Source organism: Candoia aspera, chromosome 2, assembly GCF_035149785.1.
Source record: "Candoia aspera isolate rCanAsp1 chromosome 2, rCanAsp1.hap2, whole genome shotgun sequence".
NCBI lineage: Eukaryota > Metazoa > Chordata > Lepidosauria > Squamata > Boidae > Candoia > Candoia aspera.
The window spans coordinates 226376898-226396223 of NC_086154.1; the positions used below are offsets into that span (position 1 = coordinate 226376898).

The 19326-nt window shown below is 35.2% G+C and overlaps 1 protein-coding gene across 1 annotated transcript in view; it reads right to left on the reverse strand.

Annotated features, from left to right (window-relative positions):
* The window catches only part of ADGRV1 (adhesion G protein-coupled receptor V1), a 252597-nt gene that overhangs the window by 185082 nt on the left and 48189 nt on the right, over positions 1–19326 (reverse strand). Inside the window, exons 30-40 of the mRNA XM_063295429.1 lie at positions 18401–18645; positions 17681–17862; positions 15793–16604; positions 12594–12803; positions 7401–7531; positions 6779–6878; positions 5098–5277; positions 3668–3831; positions 3033–3126; positions 1984–2062; positions 148–286 (exon numbers count right to left, since the gene is read on the reverse strand). Coding sequence (XP_063151499.1) covers positions 148–286; positions 1984–2062; positions 3033–3126; positions 3668–3831; positions 5098–5277; positions 6779–6878; positions 7401–7531; positions 12594–12803; positions 15793–16604; positions 17681–17862; positions 18401–18645 — 2336 coding nt within the window. The remainder of the gene's footprint in view (positions 1–147; positions 287–1983; positions 2063–3032; positions 3127–3667; positions 3832–5097; positions 5278–6778; positions 6879–7400; positions 7532–12593; positions 12804–15792; positions 16605–17680; positions 17863–18400; positions 18646–19326) is intronic.

Below are 19326 nucleotides of genomic sequence, written 5' to 3' on the forward strand. Positions count from 1 at the left end.
TGGTCAGAGTTTGACCAAAGCAAAGGAGCACTTCGAAGCTTTCCATAGCCCTAATGTTCTGGTTACAATCGCTTACATTTTTCACTGAAACAAAGCATCTATTTTGTGTTATGGAAAAAATGGTTTTCTGTGATGGTTTGTTCTTACCCTTGAAGAAAGATTAAAGTCCAGTCCCTGATATGCTTCCAGATTCTGAGCATACAGGAATAAGGACACATTACCATACAATCCTCGGTCCCGGAATATCACTAATGTTAAGTTTACATTCAGTTCATTTATTTCAAACCTGAAGGAAAAAGAAAAGTTACCTATTATTTCTTTATTTACATATTTATATGCTAGTTTACCAAATAGCTCTTGGTGGCTTACAACAAAATGGACATCCAAAATAAAAGCATAAACATTAATCTATCACAAGCAAATAAAATAGCATCCCTGGTTCATTAATTACCACCAATCATATCATCCATCCTATGCAAAGGCAATCTGGAAAAATGTATTTTATTGCTTTTCAAAATGATAGTAAGGAAGGGGCTATTTTAATCTCAGAGGGCAAGCTGTTAAGGTTGAGGGGTTAATGACCAAGAAAGCTTGTATCTGAACTCCCACCCTTTTAACATCTCAGGTAGTGGGCGTCATCTATAGCATCCTTCTCAGCTTACATGTGTCAAGCAGGCAGATTCTACTTGGGCCATATTATCTTAGAAATAACAAATATCCAAGTTATAAAGGGCTTTGTAGGTGACAAACAGCACTTTGAATTGGACCCAAAAGCTCACACCAGATTGCCATTATCCTGCTGTAGCATCTTCCACCAGTCAGCAGGGGGAAGGCTGAATTATGCACCAGTTGTGTCTTCAAGGGCAGCCTTATATAGAGTGAATTGTAGTCCTCCAGGTGTGAGTGATAAAGGAATGAGTTATTGTTGCTAAAGCCTCCAGGAAATATAGTACAACCAATATCACATGAATGGACTACTTAGACAAAAAGAGTTTAACTTGCTCTTCCTACATTCCCACTCAGCTGACATAAATTTGACTAGAAAAATTCCAGACTTTTACAGCACATTTAAGGGGCATGGAGAGTGAAACAAGACAGACAGAGGATTTCAGATACCAGCACTGTCCATTCTACTGGTGGATGGACACAAATGAATAAAAGCAAATAGCAGCAAGCACATGTCTTCTCAAAGGATATTTCCATAATATTTGGAGACTCATGATTATGCCAGAGGCTTGGTGCGTTATACCTATGAGTACTTGCTTATCTTTGTGCATGTGTGAAGATTGAGGTTCTTCTCCTACTCAGGCTCTAGGACAAGTGACTCAGTCTCTACTATTCTTCTGCAAGAGGTGGGTGATTACTTGCTGCTCCAGACTGCAAGCCTATCTTCCAGCAGGTTCTGCATTTTCTGAGCTTCATTTGCAAATATCTGAGAGCCCACTGGCTCCTGAGATGTAAGGTCAGAATTTGCCAAGCCCCACTCCTCTAATTCAGAATCTGACTCATTGGGTGCTCTCTCTATAGTATTTCCCGAAATACCTACACTCTTCCGAACTGGATGTTGCCCAGTATTTGGTGGCTTTCTCCCATGGATCTGTTTAAAGCTGCTCTGCCACCTTTTCGCTGAAATGTACCAGCAGCCTGGTTCCATTTTGGTTCAAGTAGCACTCATCTCTCCGGTACAGACACATTCTCAATGTCTAACAAATTTAAACCCTCTACTTCACACTACCATCTTATCTACACTTTGAGATCCTTGAACACCGCCTGTTTAGAAGCCCTAAATGTAGAATAGGTAGCATTTCTGAGAATGATACCTTGGCTGTCCTGGGTTACTTAGAGCCCATATTTGGCTTCCAGGACTGGCCAACTGTATTTCCTGTGTCTTTGGTGCCAGCATGACTCATGTCACAAAAGGAATCAGCTGAGCAAACCAGCAACTGAAAACAATAAAACATGTGAACTGGATTTTAAACTTACTTTGCATTTTGCCAACTTATTACTCCTCTTGCTCCATCATTAGCATCAATAATAATCTGTGCTGTTAAACCATCCATGTCTAAAAATAACAAGAAAAGTATACAAAAGTTTACACATTAACGTAGGTCTATAAGCAAATGCTTAGATCTGTAAGGTAAATTATTATTTAAAGCATCAGTATATTCATAATATTAACTAACTATAATTCTCCCCAAATGTACCCAGGAAAAAGTAGAACATTAATGAATAAAACATTAACTGAGATACTACACTCAATCAGAAGACAGAGAGATCCAACTATTCCTAACTATTCTCTGTGCTTCAAAAATAAACACATTTTAAACCTATTGGCATATTTTTCCATTTATCTTTAAATTTGTAATGAATTAACCCAGTCAGTTCTACACACATGCAAAATAAAGATAAAATTGAAAAAAATAGAGTTATTCAATTTCTTTTTTTCTTAGCACCAGCAATAGGAAACATGATGTGACTTGGAAATACTGAACAAAGCCAAATCTAATATACCAGCATACAGTTGATGAGGAATTCTAATTTGGAGTTTTATGGCCTGAAGCAAATTTTAGGGTTTTTCCCCCCCTTCTGCTTCCAAGGCTCTTAGATCACACTGATGTTTGCCAAGAACATACACTACAATTCCAGAAAATTCTCATGAATATGTGCTGATACATGTCATTTCTTTATAAAGTAACCACTGGTTTATTTAGTAGATGCACTACTCTAGAACAGCAATGTAGGAGCATGCACGAGGACACTCTTCGTCTACAATAAGCAAGATTTATGATTGTAAGTGATAAAAACGGTTTCTTATTCTATGTGAATCTGACTAATTAAATTTACTTCTGAATTTCCATTAACAAGTCTATACTATTAGTTTTATTTCTTTAGAAAAATAGATTTTGAAAGCTTGCATTAAGGGAGTAACGTATCTGTATATTTATAAAAACTGGTGCAATATTTTTTAAAAAATGTACAGATTTCATAGACAGATATGAAGGAATTATAAAGCAAAGGTGTGGAATTTCTACCAAGTCTGGGAGGAAAAGATGTCAAAGGATACATGAGAAGTTCCACAGATGTTAGATTAATAAGAAAATATTCCTGCATTTCTGGTACATCATCCTGTAAAAGAAAAACACAACAAACATTCATGCTATTGTCCATTTGAAAATTATTTCTAAATTAGCAAAAGTAGTTTACTTAGCACTTAAAGTATCTATTATGCAATATGTGTAACTACCATCCTCACCCCTAATGGAATTATTAAGCCTCAAGAGAATTTTCATGTTATGTATGTAAAATGAAATATGATATATTTTAAAATAATATAATACTGGCAAGGCTTGTTTCCAACAGTGAGATTTACTACAAGCACTGTAATCAAGAAATGGAAAAGAAGAAAATATGGAACAATGCATTATTCATTTTGAAGATTATAAAATGTGGCACACTGATAGTGAAACCAGTGTAATGAAACAGATTTATTCCACTTGTATAAATCTAAGTTCTCTTTTTGTGATTAACGATTCCCTTTGGCTTTTTCCATCAACCATCAGAGCAAAGAATTTTCCCATGAACATCAGAAATGATGGCCTAAATCCTGTATCCATCAAAATCAAACTCTCTCTCTTTTTTCCCTTTACAGAGTAGAATTACAATTTACCTCTAGAATAGTAATATTTATGATGGCTGCTGTTTCACCTTCTTTTAAAAGAACTGATCCTGATATAGGTACATAATCAACTCCAGGTTCAGCCAATGCCCCTTCAGGCTGATTCTTTAAACCAAGAAATTCTGAAATTGTTTTGTAGGTTACATTGATAACACCTGGTAAACATGTAGAATTCAGATATAATTATAATGAAACACACCTATATTCTATAATGAAGAAAAAAAATCAAAATATGATTTGTATAATATCACATATCTATGAAAAAATATCAGAGATGTGAGATATGCAACTAAAGGTACAGTGTAATGTGCTTCTGTCCAGTGTTATTGATATGACTTTGACTTATATCAAGATGCTTCTCATACTTGGATTTTGATAATCATATCATGCTCAGTATCCATGCCCATGGAACATGGTAAGTATTTTTATTTAATAAAAAACAAACCTTTGGTTTTTCTTTAACAACTTTGTGTATTTCTTCAACTATTTAGGTTTTCCTAAGCTAGCTCTTCCTCTTGTTTGCAGACTTATTATTGATAATACATAGAATGGCCCTTAGAAAACTACAGCTCTTGTAAAGTTGTAGCATTTTAAAAGATGACTGTTACATTTTGCATCTGCTTTGTTTTTTAATAGCAAAGTGAAGTCTAGTCATGATGACAGAAGGATCACATAGAGCTATAAATATTACAGTACACTAGTACTTGGACATTTGCAATAGAATACTTGACATCTAGATCTACCTTCTTCCTTATATGTTAGGACTGGCCAGCCGAATGTTGAGAATTCATTTAGCTGGTTAACATTGTAAATAAATAGAATAGAGACCACTCTTTTTTTTTTTTTTGCAGTGGTATGTCATTATGAAATTCCTTCCATAAAAAGCCCTCCTATCTTTATTTTTTTAGTAAAAGTTTAGGAAACCCTCTGTTTAAACAGGATTAAGATTAGGACCCTTTCTAAGGGTTCTATCACACCCAACCCTCAAACATGACTCTCCCAGCTGCTTCCATCATCTCCTTCTTCAGGGGAAAAGAAATGGTGTTCACTACAATCAACTAAGAGAATAGAGTGTACCTCAGTATATTTATGTAGGAAATTGTGTTAGGAGCTGTATGTCTACACCATGATGTCTCCACTCCAGTCACTATCAACACATGGTTCCTAATATGCTTGGAGAGCTTATTAGCTAAACATCAATTTAGCTCTCAGATTGAAAATATGTTCCTTTTTCAGAGTTTCAGATCTATTTCTTTGGCTGTTGATGGATATTCTTCTGCTTTTATGACATATTGTGAAACACCATGGGTTAAAAAAAGTGATAATAAAGCTGTATATGTGTATGCACATATGTATGTACACACACAAACACAGAGACATAACAAAATAAGTTTAGAACCTACGTTCTTCTATATACAGACCTAGAGATCCAAATTCTCTGTTAATAAAAAGGTGAATAGTCTTGTTTTCCTCTTGGACTAATACAGATCTAGATGAAGATGCAAAATTCAGAATGCCATATGGTTCATCACTAGCCTCTACTGTCAAAATTGCTTCATAACCTTGATTGTCTAAAATAGCACTGCCAGTAGAAGCGACTCCTGAAAAATAAATTAACAAATGATGTTGAAAAGCAAGATTTACCATAAGAACGTGCATTTTGATTTAATAGAAAGAATGGTGTCATATTTATTATAAGTGGTATATGGCAAAACATACTGTAAAATGCTTTTCACCTAACCATGATCTTTCTTGAAATCTTTCCATTCCATTATTCTGCATTCTGTGCACACTAATCATGGCAGTGTGCATAGGACTCCTCCTCCTCCATCCCAAAAAAACAACCACTTGTTGGATTGAGAGAAAATGACTAGCCCAAAGTCAACCAGTGGTGACTTTGGTGACTGACAGTGGACTGCTCTTTGCATTGGACAAAGAACACCTTAACTGGTATACTGCACTGGCTTTGTGCCTCCACTAATACTAGCAATTGGAGTCTATGGCCTAATGGATGTTCTGGCTACCAGTCATTGATTGGAAAAATCACCAATTATAAGATAGAAATTTGGGGGGTGTACTATACAGTAAAATAAAAACATTGCTCAACTGCTGGTGAATTCTATGTAGTATTAAAAAATGAACACACAATACTATAAAGTCTTTAAAAATACCCATGGTATGTTTGCAAGTGAAATGCTCTGCACTGCTATAAATATCATCTTTAAAAAAGTATACTGCTAGACAGAAAGGAGAAATCAAAATGTCCAGAATGATGAAGCAACTCTTTCGTGAGGAAAAGGGGTGGGTGTTATATAAGAAAAGGCTAGGTAAGATGTATAAAATTATGTATTTTAAGAAATTGTTTAGTGTTCTGCCTCACAAGTCTAATACCTAAGATCATTCACTGCAGCTGAATTATGAACATTTCAGGATAAACAAAAGAAAAACGTTTGTCAGATTTATTCTATACATTTGCTATTTTATTATATCTTAAAATGGCTTTCAAGAAGGAATAAAGCAATTAAGGAAAATTATGTTTATCATGATTATCAAACAACATATCTTATCTTTAGAATCGAAAGCAAATTGTCTCTGAACATAATTTCCCTACAGCACATTAGCCAGTTTGGTCTAATGGTTAAGGTGCTGGGTTAGAAACCAGGAGACTGAGTGCTAGTCCTGCCTCAGGCATGAAAGCCGGCTGGGTGACCTTGGGCCAGTCACTCTCTCTCAGCCCAACTCGCCTCACAGGGTTGTTGTGGGGAAAATAGGAGGAGGAAGGAGTAGCCTATCATCCCAGAAATCTGGTAGGCCACCATGGATTCTGGCTTAGATAGGGCGTTCATTTGATCCAAAAAGGGTATTCATTTGTTCACTGCATCCCTATTAAACTGAAGCATTAAATGACTGTTTGCATCTGTGAATGCATAGGTTGTCTGCATCCTATGAACTCATAGAAAACACTAGAGTGACAGATGGTTCTTAGCATCTCAAACTGATGTTTTTGATCCATTTATCTACAAATCACAGAATACTAAAAAATTAGATCATCATGTATGAACCAATCCTGATTTGCTATGTTTATCTAGAAGACTATGATACCTTGAGTTTTAATATTATGCAAGATTATGTGATATTCTTCCTTTTCTTCAGGAATCTGGTCATCCAGCAGGTATACATTAAGTGTTGCATGTAATGACCCCTATTAGTTAAAGAAAAAAAAAAGGATCACTATTTAACTGAGAACTATAATAGTAAAACATTCAATCTCATTTCTACAAATCCACTTTTTTTCTACTAAGTTGTTTTATTACAAGCAATACTAGTCTGGACCATCTTCTGAGATGTACATTGAAAGTACCTCCTTTACTAGAAATAGTCCATTATTGAAGCCTCATCACCAGCACAAAATTACTGGGACATTCACAGTTCAGCAGAGTTTTGCAGGTTTTAGGATATAACAGATTAATATCCAAATATTATATTTTCTTCTAACAAAAACTTACTGAGCTTGTAAGACAGCATGTGAAAAAGGTGCAGTGCTATACACCTAGGAATAAGTCCCACTGCATTAGTTTAAATATGGCTTATATATGAGCAGTTAGGTATAATTTTGCATTGCAAATAAGACAATAAGGCTGCCTGTCCATCTGTTCTCAAATTAGTTGCAACCATTCACACTTTCTCATTATTTTGGCGTCTAAAGCAAATAAATGATAACTACCTCTAAAAAATAGAGTGTGCCAGAAATATTTTCAAAGTTTTGTTCCAGATGATTGCCAACAATTTCCCAGTCAACAGTTACATTGCCAGCTCCTGGTGCAGTCCTTAGCACATGAAATGATAACAGTTCTCCTAGAAATTAAAGAATGCATAACATCATAATAAATGGAAGAAAAGCCAATATAATATTTGGACATAAGGCAGTGGAAAGTTCTCCTATACAACTTCAGTTGTAACCCATTTTTCCAGTAGGTTGTTTCAAAGGTAAATCCATTTCTGATTGTTTCCATTATCTGATTTGCTGTTAACAGATTATAATATATGTAAATCAGAAAAAAGAGTGGAACATTTTTAACAAGCAAAAATCCAGATATAGGTTTATGAAAAGATTTGTTGAAAATTTCATTCAGTCAGCTACTCTATCATAAGAGAACCCAAAACCACCCTGAAGCTAAATCTTAAAAACCTACCTTTCACTTTGTGTTAGAAAGATGGGGGAAAAAATGAATAAAATTCAGGGTGGGAATTAACAGAATTGGAAGCTAATTATTGTCGGAACATGCACAACTAGTAGTGAATATAAACCTGCAGAAACTATAAATTCTGCTTGTACCAGCTGTCTCATGTTCATTCCTAATATATCTCAATTACCAAAATATAGTACAAAATTGGAAGTTTGGTTTGCAATGCATGAACAAAAATGCTTGCAATTATGTGTAGGTTCAATTTATTTCATTTCAACTTATAGGGTATCAATATTGTTATAATTTTCTTTTAATCTAAAAGTAAAATATACAAATTAACATTTAAACTAGCATACACATAAATATTGTTCATTCATAATTAGGTAGATGTAATAGAAACACATTATAAGGAGATGGAATGTATTGTTTTTTGCATAGCCACACTTTCAGGGTGCCACAGTTTTGTGTTTCAAATAGTTGCTTTTCTTCTGGGTAAAAAATCTAATTCCCAAGAAATCAAATAAGGTTGATTTATATGATTAAAGAAATCACAGTTGTATAGTTTGGAAAGTAGGGAAAAGCATGCAGTGGAATTTTTTGTTGCTCATTTTTAAAAGGAAAAGAAAATAGTTCTGAGTTGCAAAAACTGTATGACCCGGACATATGTACATTACTCATGTATTCATTATAATAGCATTTTGAAGTTTGCAATATTTTAGTTTGGCAGTACATACAGAATTACAGTATTTTAAAGGAAAGACATATATAGTATAAACTACAGTATTTTGTATATTAATTTATACATATATTATCATACTATGCAACTGTCATTGTGGAAAGTTTTTTATTATGACTATAATATCATTTTTTCAAACTTTTTATTTAATTAAAAATGAGTAAGAAAACCACTGATAACTTGTAATGGACACAGATGGACAGTAACTAAAAACAGTAACAGAACCAAACAATGCACATTTGGAGAATTGAAGTTTTTTTTTCCTTTTGTTTTTAAAAATAACTTTATATTTTAATTTGCTGTGGTTATATGCTGCTCTAATTGATGCAACTCTGAACAACTTACATACCCAATTTCAATAAATACACAACAATATACAAATATCATCCACATAACAATACAACTCAGCCTTACACCAGTTTCAATTTCAAATACCCAGCCTAGAAAAGGGAAAGTTTTAGTGGCCTTTCTAAAACCCAGCTGGGTAATGGCTGTATCAGTCTCAGGGGAAATGCTGTTCCAAAGAAGGGGGCAGCAACTGAAAATGGTCACCTCTAAGAGGTATGTGCACAGTCGAACCAACAGAAACAAACCAAATCATTTTTTAAAAAATAATTTTATTAAAGATTATAATCACAACATAGGCTTAGCCACTCTAGTAACTGCTCATACATAACTTAATTCTATTTATAATTGTACTCATTATTCATATTGCATGTTTTTAAAATAATCTACTATGCCAATGTTTTATATTTTATACACATTTTATATATTGCTCTGTGAACTTTTATGCAATAATGCTGTATTCTGCTATGCCATATGAAATAAATAAATCACAACAGTAAGAATTAATACAAGGAAAGAAAGAGTAAAAAGAGTAAAAAGAAAGGAGGAGGAGGCGGAGGAGGGAAGGCAAGGCAAGGCAAGGCAAGGCAAGGCAAGGCAAGGCAAGGCAAGGCAAGGCAAGACAAGGCAAGGCAAGGCAAGGCAGGATCAAATATAGTAAAGTGAAAAAAAAGATATATATATAAAGAAGTAGCTTCCAACCTTCATCACAAGTATAAACAATTTTAATAACTTTTCACCTCCTCGTAATTTACAGCCAGCAATCTCTTCATCCCATGTCCCAAATCCATAAAGCATCATCTTTCCAGTCCTGATGTCAGCAAAAGTCCATTAAGGGTTGCCAGAAATAACAACATACCTATTTTAAACTTGATCACATAAATCAACTTTATATTCCTTCCTTTTACTTCTAACAATCTTAATCTTTAGTACATTCAAGCAATGTTGTAGCACTTGATTTCTTTTCTTTTTTACCCCTTCTCACAAGATTCATCAAAGCTTTAGCTCTTTTGTAAATCCAGTATAAAAGAATAACTGCAAGATAGTGGTCTCCAATGGTTTTAGAGCACTGGGAGATGAGGGAGATGAGGAAATAGCTATCATGATCAACCCATGGTTGGTGCCTTTAAGGACACTGGGTTTGCATACTTCCCTTTCTAATTGCTTTTGGAAATTGCTTGCTAGCTGCTTTTCAGCTGTTAGGAACCTTTGGATGGTCAAGTTTTACAGCACTGGGTGAGTTTCAATCCTTAGTGAAAGAAGTTTTAAATACAAGTTTAAGGACTCTTTTTTCTGGCATAAACAGCAAAAAGGTAAATAAAACTTTCATTTTAGAAAGTTACAAATGGACTAAGGGTCCAGATAAATTTGCAATAACATTTTGGAATTAATTATAAGAATCCTTCCCATTGGAAAGTTGACTTGTTTTGAATATAAAAGAGATAATTTCAAAAACTGGGCACTAGAGGGAACTAATTTTTTTAAATGTCTTTTACATAGTTTTTGAAATGCTGCATGATGTTCCTGATTTCAGAATAGCTCATTTATTTCAGTGGAACTATTCTGAGATTCAATCAGAATTTCCTTAGGGGCAAATAGTTGTCTGTCTTCCCTCACCATCTTTACAACAGCCATGGTGGTTGAAGGAGAAAGGCAGGTCTTTCAAGTTCTTTCTTTTAAAATTTTGGCCAACTGTACATGTAACTCAGAAGGTAAGTTGATTCAGTTAGGTATATATTGCCCTGTATGGAGACATTTTCCCAGTATTTTTGTATCTTTAAGATAAATAAAAACTTTTCACTGCAGGAATAGTAAAATATTTGAACATGCAGTCATTATATATTTCTGAGTAGGATTCTGGACTCTAAGCAATGGACTCTAACCCTTAGAAATCTGAACAAATTGTACCCTCCACAAATAATATATAATATAATATAATATAATATAATATACAGTTATTACTATTATTATGTAATCAATTATTCTGTTTTATGTTACAAATGTTTGATATGAATGTATGAGAGAGATGGAAGGAATAAAATTATGTGCACAAAGATCATACAGATCATCATATAGTTTGTGCAATTTCCTCATTCTCACAGATGGCTCTTTTTTGCTTATCAACTTCTACTTGCTTTGATAAGCTGTTCAGAACCATTAAGGTGGAAGAGGAATGACTGAAATGTCAGGCATACGAAAGCACCAAATCAATTATGACAACCCCCAAGAGTGATTTGTTGACCTTCCATGAAAAAAGGGCTATATATACAGTACAGGATATAACAGGGACTAAATCCAAAACTTTCCCTCTTCCCCTTCTAGTATTGTATACCACCCCAAATCCTGAAATCCCATCTATTTTTTACCTATTTAACTACCTACCATTTTCTTTAACTGTAATAGCTACCATACAATTGCTCACTTAAATAGAAGAAAATATATATATCAGCAAATGCAAAGAATGTTCATCACAATATATTCCTCAAGTATTAATGTAAAGTAACACCTATAGCATACAATTTCATCAAAGATAACAAACCCATGAATTTTTCTCATTCTTGTGTTTTCAGCTCTTCCAGCATATGGAGAATTTTTTGTTTTGGGGTTTTTTTTTTTAGCTATATTCGTACATTATCCTATAAATACTAAATTAAAAGTAAATCACACAGATTTCATTCATTGGATAAAAACTGGCTATGCCAGGTTCTAATTAATAGAAATAATATAATATAGTTCCTTATGTTTAGGAAATTCTTTCTTCCTTGCTTATCTAGTTGTACATAAAAATAAATAATTATGGTGACACACCATGTGTCTTTGTGTGTCACCATAATTCTAACTATTATTGCCATGATGGTTTATTAGAGGAAAAGCAAATATAAGCAAACACACCAACATCCTCTTAATGGGTTAGTTATATTTTCAAGAGAACGAAGCAGTTCAAATATCTGAGGATAACAGATGCAAACAGGGTTTTTAACAGCATTTTAAATATAACAACACAGCAACTGAATTCATCATGTAATCAAAATAAAGTTTTAGTCATATATTATATGTCCTCAGAATTGTTCTTGGCTCTCAAAGATTAAGGAGAATATTTAAAAAGGGTTAAAAGGGTGTTCCAGACGTAAACTGAAGACCAAACTTAAAGCAACAACAGTTGAGTCTTTGAATTTATTATGCAGTTGATTTAAAAAGGGAAGAGGAACTGAACTCTTCTCTCTTCTAGAAATCTTCAGAAGGAACTTCTGGCATTAGGAGGAAATCTATCTTGCTCTGTCCCCCTCCCCCACCCTCCACAAAATCCCTGCTGACTACTGAAATTTCAATCTCAATACATAACTGATTTTGACTCCTAGAATTTGATATTTACATTTTAAAAGCCAGCATGCTATTTGTAAAGATGTACTTAACATTATGTTTAGTTTGGCACTGAATATTTGTAAAAGTGTAAACTTTCTTCCATTCCTTCTTTGAGGTTTTAAGTTTTTATCCACTGTTGGAATGGCTGGGTCATTCTTACTGGGTTTTCCTCTTTCCATTTTACAGTGGGATAAATTGATCAAATCAAGGCAGTACTGAGAGAAAGCCTAAAGGCAGAGATTAATAGCTCACAAAGAAAGGGAAGTGAAAATGGAGAGGAACCCACCTTCATGAGCAATTACAGATCTTGAGGATGTTTGAAAACTAAGAATTCCTGCTACGTTGTCATTGGCCAAAATCACCACAGTGACAGTATCTGAGCTGGGTAGAATACGACTACCACCTTCCGTATGGGTCAAAGTGATCCAAATGTTTTCATCATCTTCGGGTTCAGAGTCGTCTAGAATAGTCAAAGTGACTGGTTTTTTTGTCTCACCTGTAAAGAAAAATTAGAGCACATTATGTTTTGTTGCAACCTTTCCAGTGTTTAGAAGAACACACATTTCATTTAGATAAACTAACTAGCTTTCTAGATACAAATATATAAACAAAGCAGATTCAGTACATAGTACATGTTTCAGATTCAGTACATATTTACAAATGTTCCTTCATATTCCTTTTTACTTAGTCATTGATATTTCTTAAAATTCTCCTCTGAATATAGGAAATATCCCCTTGTTAAAAAATTGTCTATAAAATTAGAATGTTAAGATATCCAAAGTGTGCAAAGTTTTACACAACAAACAAACCCTGTTCCCCATTAAAGGTGGATGTGGAACCCTAAAATACAGTACAGATTGGGACCGGCAACTTGGTTGTTAAGCGAAACTGTCGCACAGTCATGGAACCACGACTGTGCTTATGCTCTTATTTCAACTTTCCTTTGCTTTAGAGACCTGAAGGTGGTAAATGCAAAGATTGGTTGTAAAGTTACTTTCTCATCATTGTCGTAACTGCTAACAGTCGCTAAACGAGGCAGTCACTAAATGAAGACTACCTGTATTTGTGTCCTTGCTTATTCGTTGCAGCATGAACCTAGCCAATGTTTTATTCCCTCTCCTACTGTGATGTTTTCATTTTTATCGTGAATTTCATGAAAAAAGTCACACTGAAGTTCTCAGATGTAAGAACATGTTGAATGAGTTAACTGCTTTTCTAATCTCTGAAAACAAAATGCCAGTTTGAGGATTTTGGGGGGAGGGGTAAAATTCTAGACATTCTATGCTATGCTATGCTTCGCTATGCTACCCTACTCAAATATCTGTTTAGGCTAGGCAGAGTTTTGAAGGGGCATAAACGTGATGGAACTTCCAAGGTAGCATTAGAGTGAAGCCCTTGGACCAAAGTGTCAGAGGCTCCTCAATCTGGCAAATAAAGCTGTTCTCACAGACCTGCAGGAAACATTCATTCTTTGGAATCTAAAGGAAAGATTTGCTTTTTTGAACTAAAGTTCTATTTCAATATGTACCAAACGGAAAGAACACTTGAATTGGGATCATTGCTGTGACAGAGAAAGCCTGCATCCTGGGTCCCTTCAGAAGACTATTTAATCAATAGGACTAGGACCATGCCAATTCTGCCCAAGTATACAGGATGAGCAGAAACTGTGGAAGACAGATGGTCGCTCAGATAACTAGGCACTACAGTATGAACACGTTTATAGGTAATAGCCAGAACCTTGAATTACTGTATACCTAGAAGGCTCTTGGTAACCAAAGCAACTCATGAAGCAGAGGTATTATGTGGGCATACCGTAGCATCTACGTTACAGCTACAAAACGTAAAAAGCATGCCTGGGGCCCCAAAGTGTGAATGGTTCCATTTCTTGGTTATATTAACATTCATACATTGCTTACTTAGCAGCCATCTATACTTACTTTGTATTTTAATTGTTTTAATTGTAATTGTTTTAATTGTTCTATAGTTTTATTGTTGTAAGCTGCCCAGAGTCACTTGCTGAGATGGGCAGCTATAGAAATTGAATAAACAAACAAACAAACAAACAAACTGTCCCTACTGTTGCATTCTGGACCGGCTGCAGATTCTGAGTTATCTTCTAAGGCAGCCTATGTAGAATGCACTGCAATAATCCAAAATTAGATGGCCATTGTATGAATAACTGTCCTAGGGCATCCCTGTCCAGATATGGGCACAATTGGCTCATGAGATTAATTTGTGCAAGTCTTTCTGGCCTATATCTGTTTTCGAGCAGGAGCTGTGAGTCCAAGGAGACCCCCAAATTGTGTACTGGTCCCAAAGATGGAAGTACAATTCTCTTCAGGACTAAAGATGGAACACTTCTAGAACCTGGTGATCAAAATATCCACAGCCACTTGGTCTTGTCAGCAGCCTAAGTCTGCTTCTTTCCATCCAGACCCACAGCGCCTCCAGATACCAGGACAAGACTTGAAAGCATCCTCTGGGTATCATCAGCATATTGATGATACCTGATCCCAAACCAACAGATGACCTTATCCAGTGGCCTTATGTAGATGTTAAAAAGGAGGGGTGAACGAACAGAACCCTGTGGCACCCCACACGTCAGGGCTCAGCTTCTCCTCTTGCCAACATTAACTGAACCTGAACTGAACTGAATCCCCTTGGTAGTCCAGAAGGATACCATGGTTGTTAGTATTGAAAGCCACTGAGAGGTCAAGGAGAACTAGGATGGTTACCCTATACCCATCCCAGTTCTGCCAGAGGTCATCAGTAAGCATGACCGAAGCTATTCCCATACTCTGAGACCTGAGTAAAAGGGATCTAGATAATCCATCTGTTCCAGAACCCTTTGAAGCAGCAGTTTTATCACCTTCTCTACAATATCCTCCCAAAAGGGGATGTTGGAGACTGAACGAAAATTGCTCATGACTGTTGGGTTCAATGTTGGTTTCTTAAGAAGGGGGTACACACCATCTCCTTCAAGGCAGCCAATACCACCCCCTCTCTCAACTAACCAAATATTTACTATAAGGACCGAACAACACGTCATCCCCTGGGCAGCAAGATATTTTTGGCACCAAAATTAGTAGTTGTAAACTATTTCAAATGCACATCAAAATTACAAATCAACTGTTATTTTATATGGCTGAACACTTGTTGACAAGACTAGGCACATACAGATACCTACTATAAAGATGACTGAAATTTTATCTTCTTTTGCAAAGATAGTGTGAATTCCTCTTTAGATTCTGCATTTCAAGTGACATAAAATATCTATATTTAATATTTAAAGTGTTGGAATTCAAACTATAATTTATGGATGATAACCTTCAATAGCATGTCATGTGTATTTCCCTTACATAGTTTCCTATAAGTCATTCTGAAGCTTGATAAATCAAATCAAATCAAACCTTGATACATGGCAGTGATTGTACAGCATAATAGCACACTGAGCTTTTATTAGAGGATTCTCCCAAACTCCTTACCTTCTGCAAAAATCAGGACTTCCCCATCACCTATGAAGTCCAGATTTGGGGTAGCTGTGCCACCAGTAATTCTCCATTCCACGATCACCTGTCCCAGACTACCTTCTGTTCTATGTATCATTAACTGCACAATATTCTGAGGCCATTCTTGTACTTCCACATAAAGGCCATTCTCAGCTGTATGGGGACTGATGCTATAAATTACAAACACACCAAAGGCATTCCCATTCATTAGTATCACAACTGTAGAGGTGTTTGGTTGCCCTATGAGTGGCTGATTTTCAATGCTGGCAGTGACATTCATCAGTACAATTTGTAACAAAGAGATGACAAACTTCTCATCCAGTTCTGGAAAATCATCAGGTAGTATGGAGACTGTGAGGTTTGCAAATTCCTGTCCTTCTTCCATGATCACCCACTGGCTTGTAACAGGCTCGTAGTCATTATTAGCAATTGCTTGTGTAGTCAGAATAGGAGTTAGAGTGGTAAGGTTTTTCTTGTATATCCAGAATCCTGAGTTGTTGGTTACTGAGCTACTCCAAGATGCCACCCAAAAGCATGATGGAATTTCAGAGGTGCCGGAGAAATAAAAAGCTGAACATGCTTGATCTTTCAAACAAAGAATAGCACAAGTGTACAGAGAATCATTGGCTAGTGAAATATTCACTCTAGTCACATGAGTTTCATCTGGAATTCCTTGTATAGGTGCTTCATAGTAGCATAATACATCCAGCCCTTGCTCTAGGGCAAGTGTTATGAAATCAGTTTCGGAAGTGCTGTAAAATATCTGCAGCTGACCAAATCTTCCACCACTACAAATTAAATAAGCGACACATTTATAACGATTAAAACAGTTTTTTTGATATAGTAATCATAGTTAAATTTGAGGGGGAAAATGCAAAAAAAATAAAAAAATGAAGCATAGCTCTGAACTTCTTTATATTTTAAACAGGATACTTTACAGGATACTGTAACCTTAGTTCAGATGCTTAGAATGAAAAGTAGAAAGGGAAGCAAAGAAATAGGGATGGTTCCTACATTTTTCTTTTTTAATTTTTCAGGAGTAACCAGATGTGGGAATTAGCTTATATGTTCTGATGTTTACTCAAATAGAAGTCCTCTCTATGCTCTTCATTCAAGACCTTTCCTTGGTGTCCTTACTTTTAAACTACGCTACTTGGGGTTCTCAGCTTCACTCTCTGTCAGCAAGAATCATACTTCACCACCCTTATATAATTTATTTAATCTTTATAACACATAGAAATAGAAAATAAATGTGATTATTTTGCAATGATTCTGCTGATGTGTTTCAGTTAGGTCTGCCTAATTACAACCTGTCCTTATAGACCAGAATGTCTAGATATACTGTAAATAAAAAGGCAGCTATTCATATACATATTCATATAGCATATTCATCTGCTATTGTTTAAGAACAGCTATTTCACATTGTTTTTATACCTATGGGAGATAGTTAAAATTAATGCTTACAAAACAGGAACATACACAAACACATACATATATTTAAAGTAAAGTTCATATATTATGCACACTATTTGAAAGATCATATCAAAATCAGTGGGAATTACTGCTTTTGAGGAAACATTTATTATATAGACTGCAGCATTCTTTGTTATTTTTTCCTTATAGCAAAAACTCTACATGTCTCAAGCAACTCCAGAATCTATCAAGGAAAATCTCTTCCTACACTCAGGTTTGTTTGTGTTGGCTTACTGAAAAAGTATATTAATTATTGCCTCATTCTTATCTACAAACTGTGTTCTCTCCATTAAGCTGTAAGCTGTAATATAGCACCATAAATAATGTATTACAGAGAAACTGAGTAATGTATTAGACATAAACTAGTAAAGTATTAGAGTATTAAACAGACCTTCTCTTTACTGTTATATTTGCAACTGAACTTCTCTCCAATGGCTCTTGAATGCGATACAAGTTTTGTTGAAAGGAAACTGTACCATATGGCTTATCATTGGCAGGAATTACAACATTTGCCACTCTATCTAGTCCAATAGTACCTCCATTGGAAGCCTGAGTTAATTCCACTCTGATAATCTGCAAAATATTTTGGACAAAGCACTTAGTATGATAGAGTAAAATACCATTAGTCATATGTTTTCAGTTTTGTTGTGAATGTAATACAATTCTGAAATTAAACATGGCCACAAAATTCCCAAACAAAAAATAAATTATTCCTGAACTTCAAGGTATTAGCAATTTAAAATGTATAATTCTCTCAAGCCAACGCTCAAGAGAGTTCTAGTGGTACTCAAGGGAACAATTTTCATTCCTGCAATAGCTCAGTATAATTCTTGAAAAGTTGCTCTAGAAGATAAGATAACTATGGATCAACACTGGAGAACTGGGAACTCAGCAAAAAACCCTGCAGCAGAAAGTTTTCCCTGGATTCCTGTTATCGCCACAAATCAATGAATACTTCCATTTTCATCATCATCATCCTCATTCCATAGTACTGCATTTTCACAAGTCCCACATTTTATTACCTATGATTTTTATAGACAAGCACTTATTTTTTAAAAAAATCACAAATAATAATTTTTCTTTTCACATTTTGTCTTGTTTCTGAGCTTACCTCTTCAATTTCTGGAATATCATCATCCAGAATCTCTAATGTCAAGTTCTTCATGGCTTCCCCAGGGAAAAATTGAACGTTGCCTAAGAAGGCATTTAAATCACTGACAGCAAATTGCCCATCAATGGTGGCAATCCATTCAATGGTCACATTGCCAAGCGTTCCAGCATTGCGAATAATTGGCAGGTCTATCATCACTGTATTGGCCTCAGGCTCTTTGACAACTATATCAGTGATCTGGAAAACTAGTAACATGAAATTTTATATTTTCACTTTAATTTATTTTTCCATTCATTACATACCTTTTAATACATAAGTTAATTAGAAATTGAATGTTGGTAATCAAATGCTAATGTCAGTGGATTTTATAAGCTACTGCATAGTGTAATTTTGAATAGATTTTCCTAAAAGAGTAAACAAAGCTTGCACTGTCCACTCCAACAAGAGCAAAAGTGACAGTAGGATCACATGGAAATCCAGCACCAGAGATGCAGTGCTTGCATTTCTGCTGCCTGAATGACCTCATCCTCATTCAAAAAAGAGGCAGCAGAGTCCATAGAACAGAATCTGATGACACTCGGGTAGAGAGAGTATTGCTAAACCTTCTACAAATGTCTTTAATCTCTGTTTAATATGAACTTGAGGAATAGGAACTTGAGGAATAGGAACATGAGGAAGTTCATAAAATTTTACCACTCCAACTCCAAATTGTACTGAAAAGTTTCCCTGCTAGTCCAGAATGCTGGCTGGCTTAATCTTTCTCCAGTTGTTGGTTAACAAAAGTAAACAATGGTCCATGCCTTTAATATCACTGTATTGACTATATTTATATTCTAATTTTATTACCAATTGCTTGAGGTGAATATGAACAATATATATCTTTTAACTTCACCAGAACCACGTGAAGTAGACTAAAAAGTAGGTTT